This window comes from Felis catus, chromosome C1, assembly GCF_018350175.1.
Source record: "Felis catus isolate Fca126 chromosome C1, F.catus_Fca126_mat1.0, whole genome shotgun sequence".
Lineage (NCBI taxonomy): Eukaryota > Metazoa > Chordata > Mammalia > Carnivora > Felidae > Felis > Felis catus.
The window spans coordinates 38,427,615-38,451,509 of record NC_058375.1 but is presented as its reverse complement, the minus strand read 5'-3'; the positions used below and the strand labels follow the sequence as shown (position 1 = coordinate 38,451,509).

Below are 23,895 nucleotides of genomic sequence, written 5' to 3'. Positions count from 1 at the left end.
GAACAAAAGCTCCATGAAGACAGGGATCCTTGTGAGTTTTGTTTGCTGTATATCCCAAATGCCTAAAACTACTTGGCATAGAGCAAGTTCTCGGTAAACATTTGTTGAATGAAAGAATTGGGATGGGATTTTTCATAAGTTTATTGTATCGAACACACCACATTAATGCTAGAAAGGACCTGAGAGACTGTACTTTTTACCACAGAGGAGTTAAGCCCAGAGCAGGGAAATGGCCACGGTCACATGGCAAGTTACTGATTGAAACCAGGTTGGTCTCTTGATTCCCACTTACGTGCTCATTCGATGCACCAGATCCAGGCCCTGAGACAGGAGAACAGAGGGTCCTGCAGCCACTGCCCCTCTCCGAGAGACCTCGGGATGCTGAGAGGAGGAACAGGAGGTGGGGAGCTGGGCAGAGTGGGACATTCATGCCATACAGTCAGCAAGTTTGCGGCTTGCATGATCCCAGAGGACTGGCAGTTCAGAAATCATTTCCATGATCTGCTTCTTTCCCTGTTTCTGCCGTAGGACATGGCTGCTTAGTGTCTCAGTGGCATCTTGAACTCAAACTGACTCCTAGTCTCTTCCCTGAGGCTGCTCCACCACCCTCAGACTTCTGCATTCCCAGTCACCGCACCCCATCCACCCGGCTGCTCTGGCTAAGTGCACAGGAGGTCGCCGTTCACCCCTGCCTCTCCGCAGACCCCATGGCCAACCTGCCAGCTCCTCTCCCAAAACATATATGCCCATCTCCACTGCCTCTGTCCTGGTCCAGACCTCCCTCGTTTTTACCCCGGACCCGCTGCAGTATTCTCCTGGCCCATCTGCCCTGCTCCCACTCTTGCTGCCTTATTTTTAGCACAGCGGTGACCTTTTAAAATTATAAATCAGACCGTCTCATTTTCCTGCTTAAAATTCTTCAGCAGCTTCCCATTCTCTTAGAAAATCTAGACTCCTTCAGGTGACCCAGAATAAGGCTCCACGTGATCTCTCCCCTGCCTGTCCCTCTACGCCAGCCCGCTCTCAGACCCTCTCCCCGACCCAAGGACTTTTTCCCACTGCCCCTGTCCGCTCTTTCACACGTCCTCCTCAGGGAGGCCCGCCCACATCCCCTGTCTGAAGCAGCACCCCATCACTCCCTCTTACAGACCCTGCGCATTTTCATCCTACACTAGTACAATCGCAATTATATCTTTGTTTGGGTTTTTATTGCTTTGTTATCTGTCTCCACTTCTAGACTTAAGAACCATTGTCTTGGTTGTTTTGTTTTGTTTTATTTATTTATTGTTGTTTACCACAGTATACCATGAGACTTCCAGACAGCCTGAACATAGCAGTTGATCAATAACTATATATTGAGTGGACGAATGATAGATACGACCACAGACACCCATATCAACTATTTTGAATTGCCTATGGAATAGAAGTTTAAATTCCTTAATTTGGCATTCAAAGCCTCTCCTGATCTGTCCACAGCCTTGCCTTGCAGCCTCGCCTTTTGCTCTACACTGAGGTGGCCTGGGCCCTTGATCCCTCTTCTGTCTTTTTTATGGCCCGGGGTCACATGCCCCGGCCACCTCCGTGCTGCCACTGATCCCATCTCTCTCTTCCTCCCCCTTGCGATTCATCCTTGTGCTTCAAATCTCTGTTATATACCCACTTCCATGAAGCCTTCCACAATTCCCCCAGTTGGGATTCAAACTCCCTCTACATGTCCACGGAGTTTAGTGTTGGAATGTATAATCACGCTCAAGAGAGGGGAAACCATATGCACCTTGTTAAAAGACCCTCAGGTTCACATGCTACCTACCTCACTCTCAGGCCACAGGATTCCAGGTCACTTATGCAGATTTTCCTTCTTTACAGTGTCCTCTTCTGCAAAATATGTGTAGAATGGTACTTTGACCTTGCAGGGTTGTGGTGGGGACTGGCGATAGTAACTACACTGTGCAGCGCACGGGGAGAGCGCTAAAATAAACGGTTGTGAAGGTGACAAGGCAGCAGCCTGCTCGGTGATATAGTCAGTGGGACATGCTAGTTTCCTCCTCCCGACTGGCCACTGTGCTCATCTAATTCTTCTTTCTCTAACCCCATCCCTGTCACTCTTCCTCCCAGCATACATATGGGAGGAGCCCAACGAATGTTAGAATGAATGAATGAATGAATGAATGGGAGTGAACAGTATATGCCCAAACCCTTGTTACCTGTTACAGGGTCCCGGAAGTACCAGAGTTACTGACACCTGCCCCTTAGTTAAAACAGCTCTGAGTGGAAGTCCCCAAATCAGTCTGGGTTTCACACCATCCCAGCCAAGCCCCCCTGCTTCTGTGATTTGGGGGTCCTGACCCCACCTGCCGTCTGTTCCGACCCCCCACCAGAAACAGATCAGTGAGCCACAGAAGAATATGCGGAAGATGACATTGTCAGCGTCTAGGCTATCCGGCGATATTTGTTGGCAATGCAAAGTCGGGAGCTCCGCATTCTCTCTCTCTATTGGGCAATATATTGGAAAGGCTTCCAGCCAGAAGAGTTAGTGCCCTCTCCTTGTCTGGGTCCTAAATCCTTGTCCAAAGACAGCTTGTTTTAACTGCAGATGTTTGATTCGTCTCTCCCCTCCTCCCACCCAGGTCCCATATCTTGCTTGACTCAAACAGGGTCGTTGCAGTAAGTAGCCTGGCGTGAGACCTTCAGGATTTGAGGGATCTGTAACATGGTAGGAGAGGCAAAGGGAAAGAGGGTGCCCCAGACAAGTCCACCTTTAAAACCCTGTCTTTCAAACAGGGCTCATCTGAAAACGATCAGCACTTCACAGGGGAACATTTTACTGGCAGCCTGACTCCGTTTCCTTGCAAGGTTCAAGAGTTTTGCTAATGCAGGTTTCTTCTAGGGTGGCTTTGAGTCTGGCTGCCAAGGCAGGCTGGGGAGGATGGGCTCACACTTCCCTCGTCCCCCACGGTCTCGCTTATTTCGTCAGCACCCACGTGTCAGTCACGCACCGCAGCACAGGCCCCGTGAGGTGGCTCTTGCTCACATTTCATGGGTGCAGGGACCCAGGCTCAGGAGGACGGAGTTGCTTACAGGAGACTGTTCTAGGGCTCTCCTGCTGTGTAACACACTTCCCCCAGATGGAGCATTTAAAACACCAGCTCTTCCCTCATGCTTTCTGTGGGTCCAAAATTTGCGGAGGGCGCCATCGAGTGGTCTTAGTTTGGAGCCTGCGGCGCAGTTGCTGGAGCGGGAACAGCAGTGTGCTGGTGGCACCGTGGGCTGGCGGGAGTCTCCCTTTGGCCGGGTCACCGCACAGTGGCAGGGCCTCCACCTGCAACCCCTCTGTGGGCTAGTCTGGGCTGCCTCACAGCATGGTGGCCTCAGCGCAGCAGGACTGCTTGCATGGAGGTGCAGGACCCTAGCTGGAGTAGTCCAGCAGGCCAGGACAAGTGACATCTCCTTTACTGACCTTGCCTCAGAAGGCCCACAGTGTCACTTTGACCACTTCTGCCATTCTTGTGGTCACAAGTGAGTCACAAGCCCACCCAGGTCCAAAGAGAGGAGACATAGACCACACTTCTCGGTGGAAGGAGGGTCAAAGTCATAGCATAGAATAACACGTGAGCTAGGAAATATCGTTGCAGACATTTTTAGAAAATACAATGTGCCATACGCAGAATGTGGCAGAGCCAGGATTTGGATTAGATGCATCTGATTCCAAGATTTCTGCTATACTTTTTTAGTCCAGTCCACAGGGACCTCTCCTCTCCTCTGCACCCCTGTAGTCTTACTGTCAGCACACACAGTGGTGATTTGGTCTCCCCAAGCCAGCTGGAGCCTGACTAGGTTAAAAGGAGCAGACCAGGGTCTGCTGGTTGGAGAGGCCATGCCTAATGCCAGCTTGTGAACTCTTTAAAGAAGGAGACAGAGAAGGTCGATCACATGCAGAGGAAGAAAGCAGGTGGCGGCCCCAGAGCACAGCGAGCCTGCAGCACATCTCAGTGTCATAAACGACTTGTCTGGTGTTTTTCCTCCTCCCACCAGGCACTGGCCTGGGATGACTCAGCCCTTGACAGAAAAGGTGCCTTCAGGATGGGAAACAGCCCAGGGTGGTGGAACGTTCACTGCTCTGGAGTCAGACATTCCTGGAGTCCTGGCTCTACCATTGCCTAAGTTAGGCAGCCTTGGACAAGTACCTTAACCTCCCAGAGCAAAAGGGAGATTAAGATGCCTTCCCCACAGGACTGTTTAAAGTGTATAAGTAGGGGCGCCTGGGTGGCGCAGTCGGTTGAGCATCCGACTTCAGCCAGGTCATGATCTCGCGGTCCGTGAGTTCGAGCCCCGCATCAGGCTCTGGGCTGATGGCTCAGAGCCTAGAGCCTGTTTCTGATTCTGTGTCTCCCTCTCTCTGCCCCTCCCCCGTTCATGCTCTGTCTCTCTCTGTCCCAAAAATAAATAAACGTTGAAAAAAAAATTAAAAAAAAAAAAAAATAAAGTGTATAAGTAAACAAAGTAGTAGTGCCATGCCAGGAACATAGTAGGTGCTCCATAAATGCTACTTTCCATGTCCTGGGCCATGTCCTACCCCAGCCTGGGGACTTCCTGAAGACGGTGGTGAAACTCATTTCACTGTTCCGCGAACACTAGTCAGAGCGCGGAAGCCCAGTGAGCCCCAGAGGGACACAGTATGTTCCAAAAGCCAGGAAGAGAGCTTTGAGGTAAGATGACCCAGACCCATATCCTGGTTCCTCTCCTTTCTAGTCCTGTGACCTCGGGCAAATTATTTAACTTCTTTGTACCTTGATTTCCTCATCTGTGAAATGAGGAAAAGAATAGTGTCGAAAATTGTGTGAAGATCAAAAAAGGCAGTACATAGAAAAAGCTTAGAATGGTGATTCTAGGTGGTATTGCTGCCTCTATTACTGTTAACATTTTTATTACCAGCCCTCTTTTTTCTGACTCGGTCTCCTTTCAAAGTTGCTCCTTGACGCACACTATTGCAGATATGAAGCTGGGACGGAATGTGGCAAGAACATTTTTGGATTATTATCGGCTGAACCCCCTGGTCGAGAGAGTGGCAATTCCCATGCCGAGGCTGCGGTAAGTGACAGGGCAGAACTGTGTGGCTCACGTTCTGTTGAACCAGCTTTGTGTCCAGGGTCGACTTCCCTTGGCTTCTCTCTGGCCCTCAGTTTCCTATCGGTGGCATGGGAAAGATAATCCCTGCTCTGCCACAGAGTGTATGGGGCAGAAGAATTTAACAGCATGTTTTCTGACTATAAAGTATCGTCACAGTGTCAGACAGTGTGGGGTGGTCGCGTTTCCGGGTCTAACATGGGAGTCCACGGGGATGGGAGTTGCTGGGGAACCGAGCGCAGTTATTGTTCTAAGTTAGTCTGGGTGTCTCCATGTGCTACTTCATCTGGTTGCTCATCCTCTAGAATTCCTATTTCATCTAGGCTCATAAAGTCTCTGATCCTTCCATTTTCACATCTGTACAGTGGGGACGGTGGCACTCACCTGGAAGGTTATTATGAGATGTGTGTTAAAGCACCCTAACATATTGTCAGACATACACATATCCCCTTAGAACATGATAGTCCCTCAAGATGCGAAGGTTTAGGGCTGGGAAGGACATACACCTAAGAAGTTTTACATCAGGTCTTCTGATGGAGTCAATATTTTGGGCCAGTGAGGAGAGAAGGTCAGGGGATAAGTATCCTTCTGGAGAGCTAGACCAGAGCCCAAAGTGCTGGGCATTCCCATGCTTCCTGGAAGTAAGCCCAGTGAGCATTTGGACAGTGACATCCAATGGCATCTGGAATTGTGCTGGCCCTGCCTTACCTCTTGGCCTCATTTCCTACTCTCTAGTGATCCAGCCTCCCTAAAGGACAGAATGATGTCCAACTTACTTCTGCCAGACCAGTCTTCCCACTGACCTTGCCCATGACCTTGTCCATATGCTTTGCTGCCTTAGGGCCTTTGCACTGATGCACCTTCCTCCACACCCTATTATTAAGAAAAACAATATTAATCACTGTTATCTATTGAGCAAAGCACTTTTTGTACATGATCTTATTTATTCCTCATATATTTTATATTCCCCATATTACAAATGAGGAAAAGAAAGCTCAGAAAGGTGAAGAGAATTGTCTGAGGTCAAAGAGATTTTGGCAGAGGCAGGATTTGACCTAGGATTTTTTTTCATTCCAAAGCTAGACTAAAATCGGGTTAAGTTCCAGCTTAAGCAGGAAGTCTTTGTCACTATCAATGTGGGTTCAAATTCTGTCTCAGGCTCATCCTAACTGTGGGATCTTAGGCAAGTTCCTTGGCCTCTTGAAACCTTTCTCTACCATAAAGTGGGGGCAATAACTGAAGTCTCTCAAGATGGTTTTAAAAATTAGATGCAAGCTTGGTGTTGTGCCTGGCAGTCCATAGCTGCTCAATAAATGTTTCTGTCTCCTCTGGCTTCTGGGTTGCAACCCCAGATGTCCAACCAGTTTATCATGGCCTGGCGCAAGTCCCTGGACTCCTCTGGTTGGGCTGGAAGATCTCTCTCAGGGCTACCTTCCACCATGATGTGAGTCCCATGTCTCCACACAGAGTCTACAGAACAACGTACTCTGGCTCATACTGTGTCTCAGATTATTCGCTAATCATCTAGGGTATTTGTGCCCCCCATCCTATTCCTGGTGGATTAAAAACTCCCTCAGGAGGATCGTGTCTGTTTCTTCTCTGTGCTTCCACAGTGCCTAGACCGCACTGAGCCTGCATGCTGAGCCTGTATTCATTCCCTCATTCATTCACTCAGGAAAACCAGCACTTTATGCCAGGCCCTGGGGGGAGAGAGGTGCTTGAATGAGTAAGTGATTAGGGCATGACCCTGCCTGCCTTTGAGGAGCTCACCTCTAGAGTAAAGTGCTCAGTTCATTCTTAGAAGTCATTCTTGATTGGTTAAAGTTCTCAAAAATTCAAAGCTTTAGAACACTCAAAAGAATTCTTAGAATCTCATTTACAAGTTAATTTGGGGATTGTCTCTTTCAGGTCCTCTGTCAGCCTGAATAAAATTATTTTGATCCCTTAGACTTCTTTCTAGCTTGTTGCACTGTCGGTGAAATGGTGTTGACACTGGGGGAGACTAGCAATCGTTCAGGCCCTCTTCATAATGCAGATGAGGAAGCTGAGGCCCAGGGGGCACACAGCACTGGTCACAACCAGGACTAGAGCCCCAGCCCCACGACCCCCAGGCTGCTGTTCTCAGCATCAGTTAGCAAAGAGTTCCTCCAGATGGCCAGGACGTGGGAACCTGAAACTGGATGGAAAGGATGCAAGGAACTCTCGGGGCCCTGGGTTCAACCTTTCACTGGACCTCTTTGCTCTAAGCTTTGGAGCCTCTTTAGAAAAGAGCTGGAGATTCACTCCTCAAAATTACCAGCCTTGAAGACTTGAGGTAAACGCACCCACCCTTAAATTTAAAACAAAACAAACTCCCTCTCCATCCTCACATCTCACACCTCGGTCTCATCAAACTATGAGTATCACTGAACCCTCAGTTGGTCGGCAGGCCTTGAGAAATGAATTGCCAGGAGGACACAGGCTCTGATTTGGGACTTGAGCTTGTCCCCTTTTTTGGTATTATTTTCCACCCAAGCATCAAATAATATAAGTGGAAGAGTAGTTCTGATTTTAAAGGAAAATTACATGTTTTGACTCAAAATTAATCTTTGTTTTCTCTCATCTCTGTGGATAATCATAATATGTCAGTTTACACCCATGTGCTGATGGGAGCCTATTGGGTGCCAGGCCACCCTTCAGAGAGGGTCCCTTGGGTGGGTCAGCAGTGTGGGCCCAAAAGCATAGCCTCAGGGATGTGGCCTTGATGACCAAAGCTGAGACCACACACTTCTCTGGACCACAGTAACATAGCTACAGAACTAAAGCTGAAAAGGTCCCATCAAGGTGGATGAAAATCAGAAAAAATGAACAGGACAGGTGAGCCTCTGTGGGGAGACAGAGCATGAGTGTGGAAGGTGGGCTGGTCTCTGAGTGTGGGGTGGGCTTAGGCTCAGGGACAGGCTGGGAAGGCCGGATCCATGGTGGAGTTTTAATGTGTATGTTGATGGGTGGGAATGATCAGCTCTTCAACACACTGGAGCCCACCATGTGCCAGGCTGTGCCCTGGGTATTAGGGGACATAGAGAGCCCCCACCCATCAGGAGCCTAGATTACAGAGAAAGGCATGTAACATGACAAGATACCAAACAGTGTGGGAAAGTGCTCAGCTACATATCAGGTTATACTCCCTCTCAAAAACCTTCCAAGGCTCCCCATTACCTTCAGGGTAGTGTTCCAGTTCCTCTTCTTGCTATTCAAAGCTCTGGCTTACAACTTGAGTTTCATTCACAGCTTGCCAGCACACCTCTTCCCCTGTGAGCACCCCCTCCACCCCATCTGCTTCCTACCACTTTACACCTCATGCTTCAGTATGAACAGATCAACTGCGTCCATGCTTCTATGTCTTTGTTCATCCTTTTTTTCCTCTTCCTGGAATGTTCTTCCATTTTGTCTCTAGATGGTGAATTCCTATATACTTTTCAAGTCCAGTGGAAACATCACACCTCTGCTTCACTGTCCCTGTTCTCCACCTTAGATAGACCTGCTTCCTCTTTACTGGATACCTAACTGCATTTTGCACACACCTGTAGCATTGCATGTCCCATAGAGTATTGTCATGGCACTTTGCACATCTGGCTTCTCCACTAGACAGGTTTCTCCTTAAGGGGCTACGTTGGGTCACTCCTGTATCTTTAGTGCACCGTGCACAGCCTAGCAGGGAGTAAACCCTAAATAAGCCCCAAATGTATGAATTCTAGAATGGTAAAACTGAAGAAGCCCCTAAGAATTATTGACTTCAGCCCCTTCACGTTTAGGAAAGAACAGTGACAGCCAACCAGAAATTCCCTTCCCATCTGGCCAGCATTTGCAGCCAGCAGGACTATCCCAAGGGGGCTTCAGGGAGGAAGTGGGGTTTGAAATTGCTTTTAAAGGACATGTAGCTCTTAAATGGGTGAAACAGAAAAAGGAGAGAGGGTATTCCATGTTGGAGATAGGGTGGAAGGCAGGAGGTGGGGCCTAAAAAGACACATTCTGAGGCAATGACATTCTGATGTTTAGAGCAATGGAGATGGTAAGGAGAAGACCAAAAGTTCATTTTTTACTCATCCAACACTCCTCAAGCTCCTAATCCATGCCAGGCCTGAATTTTGCTTAGGAGTTCTAGAGAAAGAGCAAATGCATTAAACTCACAATCTAGTGAGAAAAACAGATAGGAAAAGAACTACCTAGAAAATGGTGTACCAAGGGTGAGGCACAAAGTACTGCAGGAGCCTTGAGGAGGAAGGAGCTTATTTTCTGGGAAGTCTGCTTCCCAAGTGAGTCTGGAGAGGTGGAAGTAGGCATTATAGGAAGAGGAACAGAGGCCCGGATGTATGGGGTATTTGCCTTCCAATGCCTTTTCTCTCTCTTTGCCCCCATCTTCAGTTACAGAAGCTCTTTATCAGTCATTTGCACATTCACACTCCTCCATGGCCACTGCATGCCTTCTCCCATGCCACCATCTACCTAGGGCTGCCCCACTTGTGACTGTACTGAGCTTGCCTCTCTAGGGGAAGTACACCCTCCTTTACCCCCATGAAAACATACCCATCTACTTCTCATGCTCCCTTTGGTATTAAGAACCACAGCCCTCAATGACATATGAATGGCACCCTGTAATTTGCAAAGCTCTCCCCTAACACCCATTTATTTACCAGAGTCTATGAGGCAGGAAGGACATGGGCTCTTTTCCCTATTTTAGAAATGAAGAAACGGAAGATAGAGAGAAGGGAGGGGACTTCAAGAGCACGTTGCCTGTAAACAACATTACAAGCGTGTACTCTGGGTTGTAAATGGGTCCTGAGGCCTAGGAGTATCTTGTCCATGCTAGACAGCTTTGGCAGGTTAGCTGGGTCCTGCAGTGAGTGGAATTTCCAACAGCGAGGTCTCCCGGTCGGGGAGAGATGTTGGGGCAAGGTGTCCCTTTTGTGTACTGCCACCTTTTACGTTTTGACCTTATTCATGACTCCTCAACAATGAAGGAAAATGGGTACCCCAAGGTCAGAGTGTGAGGGGCTCCAGAAAGTTGCTTCTTCAGTCCTAACTCAAACAGCCCAAGAGAGATTCCATATGTATGGTGTTCACCACTTTCTTTTCGTGCTTTGTAATTCTTATTTTGTGTATTTTGTGCAACTGTCTCCTTTACTAAATTGTAAGCAACTTGATGACAACATCAATGTCTGACTCATCTTTGTCGTCTCCAGAGGCCATGGGACCATACCTAATATCCAGCACCATGACTTTGTAAATTACAGCAGGCAAAGAGAGACTGCTGTAGGTACATTTACTCATATCATTTCACCTCACAACAGCCCTGCAAGATTGCAATATTTTATCCCCATTTTACAAATAAAGCCCATGGAGGTTAAATAACTTTCCCAAGATAGCACCTCTCCTACATAGCCGACCTGGGAACTCTAGTGAGTTCTTCCTGGCTCTAAAGCCTACCCTTTCCACTGCAAACAAATCTTAGTCCAATACATGAATGAATGGCACATCAGCTCATCAGCCAACAACATAACAAACAAGGTCCTATATGAGGGAAAATGCAAAAATGGATAAAACTTGGTCCCTGTCTGCAAAGGAGCTCATAGTCTAGCAGGTGAGCCTAACAGAGAGAAGGCAGGTACTGAAGAGTAGTGTTAAGGGCATTGTGTTGGGTGCTCGGTCCTGAGACTCAAGTATGCATCCATCCATCTAGCAGTCCTTTGTTGAGTTTTGATGCCTGCTTTGAACCAGACCCTGGGTTGGGTTTCTGGGACACAGAGAAGAGGAAGACAAGCCACTGCTCCCAGGAAGTCAAAATTCAGTGGGGGAGATAGACACGCACAGAAAAGATTTCAATCTGGTGTATGTATGTGCTGTCTTTCTTCTCTCTTTCTGTTATCTCCTCTTTGCAGGAAAGAAAAGCCCCCTCCCTACAAGTACCCACTCACGCGGGGCCCAGCCAGGAACCACCCCAACGGCAAAGGGGACAAGAAGAGCTCAGTGAACCACAAAGACCCTTCAAACTCTTTTTAAGGACATGGGGTCCAGGGAGGTCTTGTGGAGGTGGGAGCATGCATTTTCTGCTGGGGCATGAAATCAATCACCCTTCTCTAGTTTCCAAAATAAGGGGTGTGAGATAATGAATAAGCTAGGGAAAGGGAAGGAAAATATGAGAAATTTCGTCATCAGTTTTCCCTTTTACCAATGGAAAATCAATTGTGGGACTTCAGCATAAGGCTCAGGAACAAAATAGGAGGCTCAAACCACTCAAGTACAGATGCTATTTTCCACAACACAGAGATCCTCACAGGAAGAGGAAAAGCTACACACCCCTTTTGAGAGGTTTGTCACATCTCAGGTCAGTGCTTTTGAAGCCCCTTTACCTTTTAAAGTTGTAGAGCTACTTTGGGACTAGGTGACGGTTGTTTACAGTTTTAGAAGTGCACTGTCCGTGCTCACTGATCCAAAACACCATCAACAACACATACAACCCAAAGACGAATGTACTGCTGGGAACAATGGGACAGAATTTTTGAAATCGCAGCGGTCTGAGGCATATTGTCACTGTGCCTATCAGCTGCATGCATTTCCCAATGACCTGGGGAGCTTAACTGAAACCTTAGCTCCAAAGACAAAAAGTATTGGTCACTGCTTCCAAAAGGTCTATCATGGTTCACATCGCCAGATTCCAGTGTCACACCTGGCCACTGAAGACGTGGGCATGGATACTCTGCGATGGGGGGAGGCTGGTCGCCAGGTAAAGGAGATGTAGAAGGCGAGAGAATGCACCCCCCCCCCCCCGGCCCCGCGAAGGCAAGGGGATGATAAAATAAATCAGCAGCAGTAGCAATTCCCAAGGTGGGAAAGCTAAATCTTGTGCATTTTTCTAAAGAGTAAAGTGCCTTTGTATGATGAATGGGTCCAGGGGAGTCTGCTCCCTTCCTGTCTGTGAAGCAGCAGGCTGAGTCACCATGACAGCCTGCTAATTAAAATGACCTCCCGGAAATGAGGATTTGGAGATAGGGAGAGGAAGGGAGGCTCAAGGGAGATAGGGCCTTTAGCACAAAGCTCCAGTTAAGCATTCTTTTGCTTTGGGTTGGAGATTTTTAAAGTTTGTTGCAAAAATGGAAAGCAAAGCTTATTCTCTCTTTGCTTATTGGTTTTCAGAAATGATAACAAAGAACCACATGTTAGTTGGCTACAAATGTTGTGTTGTATATACAGCTTCTCCTCTGGGTTCTTATTGTCCAGAGGGACACAAATAAAGTGGTTTATGCAGCTCTTCTGTTGCTCTGAACGTTCTTGGCGCCCTTCCCTTTAGGTCTTCCACTCCCGCAAGAACCAGCCAGCCAACCCAATCTGGTGTAACTCGCACTTTGCTGTCAGGGTCTCTGTCATCAGGATGAGGATGAACAGTCAAGACTTGACTTTCCAGCAGTTCCTGTGTCAGAGTCCTGGGGAGTTTAGCTGAGTGCAACCAGCTCAATGTGAGCCAAGAGCATGGCAGGTCTTTCAGAAATGACAGCGTCTCTGGAGACAGCATGAACAGAGGCAGGCTGCAGAAAATAGGCATGGTGACAGTCCAGATCTATTTTTCCTGGTCAGACTGTTTCCATAATGTTGTGGCCATATTTAGGCCCCCCACTTTTTAAAAACTGCATTCATTAATTGGATCACAGGCCTCACAACCCCAGGCATGCTGGCGGGTTAAAACTCTAGGATCTAACTCTGCATCCAAACCCTGTTTCTGCCTTTTAACATCTGTGTGATCTTGGGCAAGCTATTTTATCTGTCTGAATCTTAGTTTCCTCACCTGTAAGACGGTAACAGTGAGACCTGCCTTATTACAGTTGTTACGTAGGTTTAACAAACTGAGGGCTGGGAAGTGTCGGCAAGGGTGGTCAGTAAGAGACAGCTGTATTATTTGGGATATGACCAAGATGGTGAGGTGTCTGCAAATAATTTCCCATTGAAAACAGATGAGGAGATGAGCTGTTTATCCCTGAGATGAAAAATAAGAGGGAGCGGAAGTAGGAAAGTGAGATCACAATGTCTAAAAAGCTGAAAGAACATCTTGGATGTTCTTTTTGTCCAAAAGAAACAAACCTGTTCTGTGTTGCCAAAGGTAAGAACCAAATCCAGGGAGGTAGTCTCAATAAGACAGATGTCAGCTCAAAATATGAGGAAAACTTTCTAGCAAATAGTTTCTGGCCAATGGATGTGCTTTGTAGGGAGACAGCAAGCTCCCCGTTATCAGATGTGTGCAAACAGTCTTAATGAACATCTTTCATGGAAGAAATGGAAGGGGCTCCTTCCCTGGGAGGATGCTGGATGCTCTGTGGCATCATCTCCTGGTCTGTAACTCTGGAGGGGAATGGCATGAGGCAGGTGGTTACATTCTTGATGTCAAAGAATGGAGTTTACAGTATAAAAAGTATCATCTAATGCTAAACAAATGATATTAAATGTCTCTGAATTACAGCATATGGACCCTGCCAACATTTAGAATTCCTTAAGAGGGAAAAATGCATAGCTATGAGGCAGACTGTAGGATATGTTTGCAATAGGATTACTGCTTCTTTCCATTGGTGGAGCAGAGAGGAAAGGGCTATCCAAGAGACCAGGGGTTGCCAGTGGACCTCCCTGTGACCTTGGCCTGTTCAGCAACTCCCCAGATTTCTTGGACCAAGTTATAACTATGGTCTCACGTTACACAAGAAGGTTTTCAGCAAGGAGATAGACAGAAGACAGCGCCCATCTGGCAGGTGAACCAGCCAGAAGCTACTAGCTGCCCCAGCCCCAGCAGGGGGCGCTCCAGCCTCTCTTCTTGCCTGCTCACCCTCATCTCTGCATCCAGACACAAGTGGGTAGAAAGGGCTACCGACCCACTGTTCTGAGGAAAGTGAGATATCTCCGCCAAAAGGAAGGGTGGAGAGGGAGAGACATACTGGTCTTCTACCCGGCCCTCACACATTTTTCCGTGAACACTGCCAACTTTGTTCTCCTCTAGACCAGAGGCTCAGAGACAGGACTAAAGGTCTGTTTATTGTCAAAAGCTATGGTAGGCAAGCCAGAGGCCACCCAGATTCATTGTGCAGAAGCTCACAGCAGATGCTGAGTCACCTGCCTCTGGTGACAATGCCCGCGGCAGGAGGGGACCTTTAGCTCACAGATTTCCCGGTTGCCTTTGGGGCAGGGGCACGGGATGAGCTTGAGTCCTTTCCAATGATAAATGACATACCTAAGACCTATGTAAGAGGACTCTGGCTCATTTTCCTAAGTAGTAAGAGTAATGCCAACCATGGAAGTCTGGAGTGATTAACATTCATTGAGCCTCAATTCATACACCTGCCGAGTATTTATTGGGCATTTGCTGTGTGCCACACATTGTGCTAGATGCCTTTGCATCCATTGTCTTATTTAATTTTCCCAACGGTCCCTTGAGGTATCATTTTTTCACTTTGCCCAGGTGAGAAAATTGAGGCTCCTAAAAGTAAAATCCTTTGTTACCATTCATCTTGTGAAAATCTGGATTCAAAACCAGCTCCCTTTCTACTGCTCTATACTGGGCCCTCTCCATTGGTCTCTAGGGAAAATCAGGTCAAAACAGGAGAACAGGTGAAAGCAGAATAACAAGTGACCAATGGCATCACTTAGATGTAGCAGGGAATGGGGAGAGAGGCAGGAAATACGTAAGTTTCTAGGTCGGTGTATGAGTAAGAATTTCAGGACTTTTTAGCACCTGTTGCTGAAACCTTGTCTTCTTCCTGTCTCTCGCTCCCACACACCTGCCTGAGTTCATGCTGAGCACACCCAACAAGGTAGGGTTTGGGCAAGTGGCCCATTTATCACTTGACATGCAGAGACTTCTATATCTCCCAGGGCTTCTGGAAGCTCAGCTAGGTAGTCATTGCAGGACCCATCCAGGCACCCTCTGGGTTACTAACCCCATGCAGATAATCTCCTTTCTTCTGGAGTGTGTGAGCTGACCCTACAGTGTCCCCCAATTGTTGTTCAGAATTCTTCCACTGAGTCCTGCCTCCCGAGCATTTTAAGGGCACCAAGAGTAGAGATCCTTTCCTCATGGCTCAGCTTAGCCAGAGGGGCACCAGAGCAGACAGAAGAAGGCAGACGTTATAATGTCATAAGAGCAGCCTGGGTTTAAAAACTCAGATAAAACCAAATGTGAATCCCAGCTCTTCTATTAACTAGCTGTATGGCTTTGGGAAAAGAATTTAACCTCTTTAAGCCCTGGGAAGGATAATCTAACCCCCGTAGTTATTGTGAGGATTAATGTAATGAAATCTATGTACAACAGAATGTCTGTAGTTAATATTGTATTGTGCACCTAGACATTTGTTAAGACAGTAGAGCTCATGTTAAGTTCTTATAGCAACAGTAACAACAACAACAAAAACAAAAAACAACAAAAAAGAGGTACAAGGAAACTTTTTTTTTTAACATTTATTTATTTTTGAGACAGAGAGAGACACAGCATGAATGGGGGAGGGGCAGAGAGCGAGGGAGACACAGAATCGGAAGCAGGCTCCAGGCTCCGAGCCATCAGCCCAGAGCCCGACGCGGGGCTCAAACTCACGGACCGCGAGATCGTGACCTCAGCTGAAGTCGGACGCTCAACCGACTGAGCCACCCAGGCACCCCCAAGGAAACTTTTAAAGGCAACGGACATGTCCATTACCTTGATTGGAGCTGGTATCACAGAGGCTTCCATATGTGCAAACTCATCACATAGTATACATTAAATTTGTGCAGTTTTCCTATATCAATTATACCTCAGTGAAAGTTGTCTAAAAACTATAATAACACCTATAAAATACCTGGCATAGAGTAGAACTCTTTCCTCAAAACAACTCCATCCCTATTTGCCCCTTACTTGCTTGCTAAGGCTGAAAACCCCTTCTCTTGGAGCTGAAAATTCTGTTTATGCTCCACTGACATACAGACAGGGGTAAAAATTCTTCCTGAGTAGAGGACAGGGGTGAGAGAAGTGTCCAGAAAAGTGACAGTCACGCTGAGGGATCAGCGTCAGGCCAGGGACCTAGGTTTTATTCATCATCGTGGCTTCAGCATTAACAGAGATCATGCACCAGGGGCTGTGCTCACTGAGTGTGGAATGAACAAATGTTGGGAGTGGGGTAGTGGCAAGGGCCCTGAACCCGTGAGGAAGAGGAGAGAGGCTTTGTAAGTTGGGGCTCTGAAAAAGAGGGGAAGATAGTGTTGGGCACAACGGTCCCAAACCTGAAATGAGGCAGGACTGGCAAAACTAAAAAGAGAAAGGAGTATAGGTTCTGCGAGATATCTTGTTTTATTAAAATAACAAAAGATTTTTAGCAGGATTTATTAGAGGCCCTTTCTGTGTTGTCTGTGATTTGCACGCACCTTCTCAGGGATGGTCTCTGAAGTTCACACCGATGTGCCGTGCTGGCTGCAACTCAGACCTCCCTGAGCATTCTCCCCTCTGGTACCTCTTCCTGCTGTCACCCAGCTCCCGGCACTTGCGGTAAGCACAGGGCTTACTCCCCATCTTGCAGATGAAGAAACAGATCAGTGCAGTAAAGTCCCTTGACTGTGGTCCACAGCTGGGAAATAAGTAGGACAGGGCCAAGGCAGCAGCCCGCCTCTGCCACACCCCACTGTCCTTTGGTTCAACGCCAAACCTCAGTGCTAAGCCTGGCCAGTTCAGAAAGTTATCCTTGTGACGCCTCTTCTAGCTCCTTGATGCTCAGAATTTGCTTGTCCCCAAAGACCTGGGATCTATTTTTGGCTGACCTTATGTCAATCTTCAATCCAAATCTGCTTCTCTCCCTGGCATCGTCTGTCTGGGTTAATGTCTTCTCCCACCTAGTCGCCCCAGCCAGAAGCCTTGCCATTGGCTCAACTCCCTTCTTTTCCTCTCCCCGCGCGGCCAGCCAGGCCCCAAAGCCCGCTGCTTCTGCCTCTGTGATATGTCTGCCTGCAAGCGGTGTAAGGGAGTGACTCTGGAGTCCCTAGACTTGAGATTTAATCTCAGCTCCACCACTTGCAATTTTTGCCTTGTGAGTCATTTAAAGCAGTTTACTTTCCTCATCATTAAAATGGAGAAACACTTCCGACAGGCTTGCTGTGCATCTTCCTTCCACTCCCCTTGCCTTCCCATTCACTCCCTCCCGTTCACTCCCGCCATCATGTCCTACCTGAATTGCTGTAACAGCCCCTCTTTCCCCATCCTGCCTCCCGATGCTGTCCTGCTAACTTCCTCACTCTCTCTCCAGAGGTGCTTACAGGATCTCTATAAAATGTGACCCCACGTTTGTGGCACCTCTTTCAGATCAAATGTCTGACTCAGGAACCTGGATGTCATCCTAATTTTGTGCCTTTCAACCTCCCTTCTGATCAGCTGCCACATCCTGATGGTTCAGTCTGTTCAGTGTCTCTCAGATCCATCCACCATTTCTACTCTTCTTAACTAAAGAAAATTCTTCTCGTCATTCAAGACTTAGCTCGGATATCCCAGCTCCGTGGCATCCACCCCAGTCCCCTCAGCTGGAATTAAGTCCCTCCTTTCCTCGTGTCCCCAGCACTTATGTCTCTATTTATCAGTTATTCCACTACCACGACTGTCCTCTCCCCCAGTATCGTTTCATTTCTTAGAGAGCAGAGATTGGGTTTTTCTCATCTCTGTACCCCTTATAGCGCCTACCACAGTTCCAGACACATCAGAGGCACTCAGTGTGAGTGTAGCAGAATAAAAGAGAGAACGAGTCTCAAATCCCAAACACCATCCTGAGCGTCTCCTCATAACTGGATCCTGACTACAGACTCCTCTTCCCAGAGCACTGAGCTCTTGGAGACGTTCCGCTGCTCAGACTTCCTCCGTGGCTCCCTTTACCTGTGGGACAGAGTTCCAACTCAGCACGAAGGGTGGCGTGGTGTGGTGGAGCGAGTGCTTTGGACCTGGAGTCCTGGACAGTCTTCAAGGCCATACTCACTGGGGGAAGATGGAGGAAATAGATTTACTTCGTCTCTAGTCCTTTCTTGATGGCCAGATTCTTGTTCAGAGCTCAAGGCAATTGGACCATTTTTTCTTACAGCAACAAAGACAACTATTGTTGCTGCTGCTACTGCTGTCACTACTACCACCATCTACTACTACTGCTGCTACTACTACCACCACCACCACCACACCGCTACTGCTGCTGCTGCTGCTACCACCATCTACTACTACTACTGCTACTACCACTAGTACTACTGCTGCTACAACTACTACTACCACCACCACTACTGCTGCTGCTGCTACTACTACTAACACCAACTACTACTACTACTGCTGCAACCACCACCACCAGTACTGCTGCTACTACCACCATCTACTACTACCACCATCCACTACTACTGCTGCTACACCTACTACTACCACCACCATTACTGTTGTTGCTGCTACTACTACCACCACCATCTACTATTACTACTACTGCTACTACCACCACCACCACTACTGCTGCTACTACCACCATCTACTACTACCACCATCCACTACTGCTGCTACTACTACCACCACCACTACCACCACCAGCACCACACTGCTGCTGCTGCTGCTGCTGCTACTACCACCATCTACTATTACTACTACTGCTACTACCACTAGTACTACTGCTGCTACAACTACTACTACCACCACCACTACTGCTGCTGCTACTACTACTACCACCATCTACTACTACTGCTACTACTACTACCACCACCACTACCACCACCACCACCACACCACTACTGCTGCTACTACCACGACTACTGCTGCTGCTACAACCATCTACTACTACCATCATCTACTACTACCACCGACACTACCACCACCACCATCACCACCACTACCACCACACCGCTACTGCTGCTGCTGCTGCTGCTGCTACTACCACCATCTACTACTACTACTACTGCTACTACCACTAGTACTACTACTGCTACCACTACTACTACCACCACCACCACCACCACTGCTGCTGCTGCTCCTGCTACTATTGGTGCTGCTGCTCCTACTACTGCTACTACTATTCTTGTTCACCTACTACTACTACTACGATAACTACTACTGTGATGACGACTGTGACTACTACCCCCACCACCACTGCAAGTACTGCCGCGGCCGATCTACGGCGAGGGCTACTGTTTCTGCTGCTGCTGCTCTGCCCTTACCGAGCACCCGCTCAGTCCCAGGCCCTGCACGGTTGCTTTGTCTTCCGCGGTCTCACAACAACTCCCAGGAGAAGCTCAGGAGGTGAAGGAATCTGGCCGAAGTGGCAGTGCCTGGATGTCACCAGCCTCCGGGGCTTCTGTTCTTTCCATTTTCCCTCCACCTTCTTGTGTGCTGTCCCAAGACTGACAAGACAATGGATATTTAATTACGTAAAGCGTTGGTTTATAAAAAGCCTCGGGGAGCTCACTGGCTCGTGTTTGTTCCCGTCGTGGCCTCCTTTTGCCTATTCCTCTGAGCCCAGCCCTAGCATTCTCCTCCGTAGCTGGATGTCCCTGCGTGTCCTCCAGGCCGGAGTCTCTTCGTTGGAACAACTGCCGAAATGTCTTAACAGGCAGAGAGAGAGCTACCCTTGGACTTGTAATGGCAGGAGAGATGTCGGCCTGGGGTAGTAGAGAGGAGGCCTAGCCCCTCTGTTAGCACACCCCTGACCCTATTCCTGCATTAAAAAGTAGGGACTGGTCACCAGCGACAAGCATTTGTCCTTCTAAATATCCCAAAGACTTCCTCTCCCTCCACCCCAACCCACTCCCCACCCCCAGAAATCAAACTGTAAAGTCAGAAGGCTTTAAAGACACAGCCATTAGGAAACCGGTTCTGCTCCCAGCTCTGATACTGTCTGGCCGTGTGACTTTACATAAACGTCTTGCCCTGTCTTGAGTTATCCCGGAGCTTCGACTGGTTTCAGTTTCATATTCTTTGATATGGGAGCATAGTCCTCAATCAACCTACCCCTGGGTATTGTGAGGATCCGGACAGGAAGAATGGGAAAGTACAGTACTGTGAAAAAATATTTCCTACTATTTTCTCCCCTTCTAAGAACTAACATCTTATAAAGTTTCCCTCTTTGTCTATGCCTTGCCTTTGACCTGGATCATCCTGCCATTCATTCATCCAACAAAATATACCAAACATATTATGTTTGCCAGTCGTTTCCCGTTCCTCTGAGGCCCTGATACCTACCTATCCTTCAAGACTCCTCCTCCAGGAAGTCTTCCCTGATCTTCCAACCCTCATAGATAACTCTTCCTCTGAGCTGCTAGAGAACTATTGTCTAAACATCTCATCTGGCACTTAGTAATAGCTTTGTATTTCACTTTTCTTGTGTATCAGCTCTATCTTCCCAGCTCAACTTTGCATTGTTCTTGGGGTCTCACTCATTGCTCAGGTCCCAAGGCCAAGCACAAGGCCAGGCAGAGAGTAACCCTTCCCTGAGAGTTTGCAGTATGCTGCTGCTGCTGCTGCTGGGAATGAAGCTGGGGGTGGCTTCTCTGAGCAGAACATTTCTGTAAGGCTGATGCCCACCCCTTCTCCCTTCCTCTAGAAGTTCGTAAATAAGGTCAAGCCCTGACACCTCTGGGCAGAGTGGAACAAACCTAGCTCACAGGCCCATACAGGAAACTGTCGGACTTTAAGGCTAAGGGCATCCATGAGAAAGAGAAAAAGAAAGAGGGATGGGGAGAGGCTGGGAGAGGTGAAAGAGAGAAATCAATTATGTAGGATTTGAGTGAGTGAGAGAGAGAGAGAGAGAGAGAGAACACATATATTTACATTGTGTGTAAGGCTTTTATAACTTTTTAATGTTTGGGTATGAAAATGCATGGTTTTTCATAGTTGTGAATGTTTATGCGTGCTTTACTGAATATAAGTGACATATCATTGCAGATTCTAAGCACATTTTTACATCAACTCCTACTCAGAGGTCCTAGGTTAAGCTTCTGTTTGAAATTCTATCTAATCTCTCAACATTTCATTCATATTAATGGGTCACCGCCTATGCCCAGCCTCCCTGGGACTGTGCCCAGCAGGATGTCAAGGCCACCTTTCCTCCCCAGTCGCAGGGAAGGCTGATGTGGATCCCAGCCAGGCCAGTCCCTGGGGTGGGAAGCTCGCCAAGATCCCTTTGCCTGACCCCGTCGGGGGTGAGCTCATGTTTAGATCTCTTCCCTGTATCTCAGCCTTGGTGTTCCTGTTTCTCTCTTTCTCCTTCTTCAGGCCAGCCTTGATTAAAGGTAAACAAAACAAAACAACGCTGGTGTGGTGTGGTGTTAGGAAGGAAGAGGCTGCTCCCTTAACTCCCCCCTCCCGGCACCTCTCCAAATTTCTCCCGGACTGCTGAATGCTGTGGCTCCAGCACGCTCGTTTCTGTTCCCTTTTAGAAGCACTCAACTCACTGAGGGTCTGCTCTAAGCAGAGCTGAATACTGAGTGGTGGTCCGAATGGAGGTACACAGCTGTGAAATAAATACTTCATTGCTCTGGCCCATAGAGCAGCTCCAGGAGGCTGGAGACTCTGACTTTGTTGAAATGCAAATACGCAGGATGGGGACTTTCCTGCATGAAGCCTCGTTCATCACGCATGCCTAAATTCATTCTTTAGTAAAGTTTAACATTTATTCCCTCATTCTTTTGTCCATTCATTCATTCATTCATTCACCCTTAGGCAGGCCAAGTGGTTTGTTAGAAACCCAGAAACCTGGATTCCAGCCTGAGTTAGCGGCCGTCATCTTTGCCCTCTGAGCCTCAATCTTACCTGTGTAATGGAACGAAAGAATGATTTCTGGGGAGCCTGGGTGGCTCAGTCAGTTAAGCGTTTGACTCTTGATCTCAGCCCAGGTCTTGAGCTCAGGTCTTGAGTTCAAGCCCCACGTTGGGCTCCGCAATGGGCATGAAGCCTACATTAAAAAAAAAAAAAAAAGGACTGATTGCTCTTCCTGATCCACAGGATTACATTCAGGAACTTCAGGGGAAATGGCTGTAGTGAACATCCTCTGTATACAGCCATTCTACATACAATAGGAGGGGAGGAGGGCAAGGGACTTTGAAATGATGCATTAGATAGAGCCAGAAATGGAAGCAAAAAATATCTAATTCCAGTCCCCTAGCATTTACACACCTTTAGAAAAGTCACTCTCCCTCTCTAAGCCTGTTTGCCCATCTATAAAATGAGCCTGTTGAAGGAGACGATCACTGAGGAGTTTTGCCATTTGGGGATTCTAGGAGCTCCTCCTCCTAATCCAATCTCCTACCCTGAAAGATGGTCTCATAGTGACCTTGGAAACACATCAAGTTACTAGATACTAATGCTATAGGCAGGATGTCTAGGTAGTAAATTTTCATACTTGGCTCAGCAGCATGGTGGTGATGCCGGCTTCCCAAAGATTCTCTCTGCCCTCAGACCTGATGCTGAACCAGACACCTCTGGAGAGATGAGACCAGCGGGTGACACGGCAAACCTTGCATACAGAAGGTGCAGTGCTGCGGACCTAATTAACATCACTGTGTAATAGACACCATGGAGCACGCTTGAGCTGCCTGACAGAATAAATAAAGCAATGCTTTATCTTAAGTCTTGGTTAACAGTGAGTAACAGACTTGTGCATTATTTACTACACTTCACTGCACAGACCTGCTATGGTGGCCCTAGACCCCGTGAAAAGGCACACCCTGATTTCAAGGGTGTGCATTATAAATTGCTTGCCAAGCAACTGGAGTATTGGGACCCTGCCTGGGTGTTGTAATAGACCTGTGTGAAGAGGTGGGCACAAGAGTGTGGCTCTGGTGTCTTACAGATCCGGCTGAGATCAGCTCTGCCACCATGTGACCTTGAACCACCTCTGTGAACTTCGGTCTCTTTACCTACAAAATAGGATTAATTAATGCCTGGGTCACAGGAAGTTTGTGAAGAATAAATAACACGATGTGAACAAATGGAAGTGTGGCTTCAAGGATAGCTATTATTATTTGCCACATTCACATTACTCGTGTGCTCAGTATTTCTAAGGTGGTCAGTCAAGCGACCACCCTGGTACATATACTTGGAAGCTATGGTCTGTCATTGTAAATGGATGGTGGGGTAACAGGGTCTTTCTTTATCAATAGCTGGTGGTCATTTGTTCACCTCCAGCAGCGTCCTCCTCCCCTCTCATTATAATATCATCATTCATTCATTCATTTATTCATTCATAATGTCTACCATTGTAAAAGGTACCATGTACCTTAGTTTTGGGTTCTTCCAAAAGCAGAGACTAGGACAAGCAACTGAGAGCAAGCAGTGTACTTTCCAGGTGATACCTGGAAGCAGAAGTAAGGAAAAGGCAAAACTGAGACAGAAGAGGGAGAAAATGCAGTAACAGGTGTCCTAATAAGCTAATTACCACTGAAGGGAAAGGGGACTCAATCCCTCTAGGGGTCTTAGAAATAGTGTAAAATGACCCCCCCCCCTTGGGGCACCTGAGTGGCTCAGTGGGCTAAGCATCCAATTTCAGCTCAGGTCATGATCTCATGGCTCGTGGGTTTGAATTCCGTGTCGGGCTCTGTTCTGACAGTTTACAGCCTGGAGCTGCTTCAGATTCTGTGTCTCCCTCTCTCTCTGCCCCTCTCCCACTCACACTCTGTCTCTGTCTCTCTCTCTCTCTCAAAAGTAAATAAGCTTAAAAAAAAGACGCTGGCCAAATACACAGAACTGTCCACTAAGGCTGCACTGAAATCAGATGGGCTGAGGAGATGGGAGAC

The 23,895-nt window shown here is 47.7% G+C and overlaps 1 protein-coding gene across 4 annotated transcripts in view; it reads left to right on the top strand.

Moving 5' to 3' along the window:
• The window catches only part of LOC101099137 (AGBL carboxypeptidase 4), a 1,457,496-nt gene extending 1,434,779 nt beyond the window's left edge, over positions 1-22,717 (top strand). The window contains exons 12-13 of one of the 4 annotated variants that reach the window (XM_023258671.2): positions 4,992-5,088; positions 22,559-22,717. In XM_023258671.2, coding sequence (XP_023114439.1) covers positions 4,992-5,088; positions 22,559-22,667 — 206 coding nt within the window. In that variant the 3' untranslated portion in view covers positions 22,668-22,717. Of the gene's footprint in view, positions 1-4,991; positions 5,089-6,476; positions 6,707-11,042; positions 12,414-22,514 lie in introns of those variants that run through there. The other 3 variants (XM_023258674.2, XM_023258670.2, XM_023258672.2) reach the window with 3 other exon arrangements.
• Positions 22,718-23,895: the final 1,178 nt, after the last annotated feature.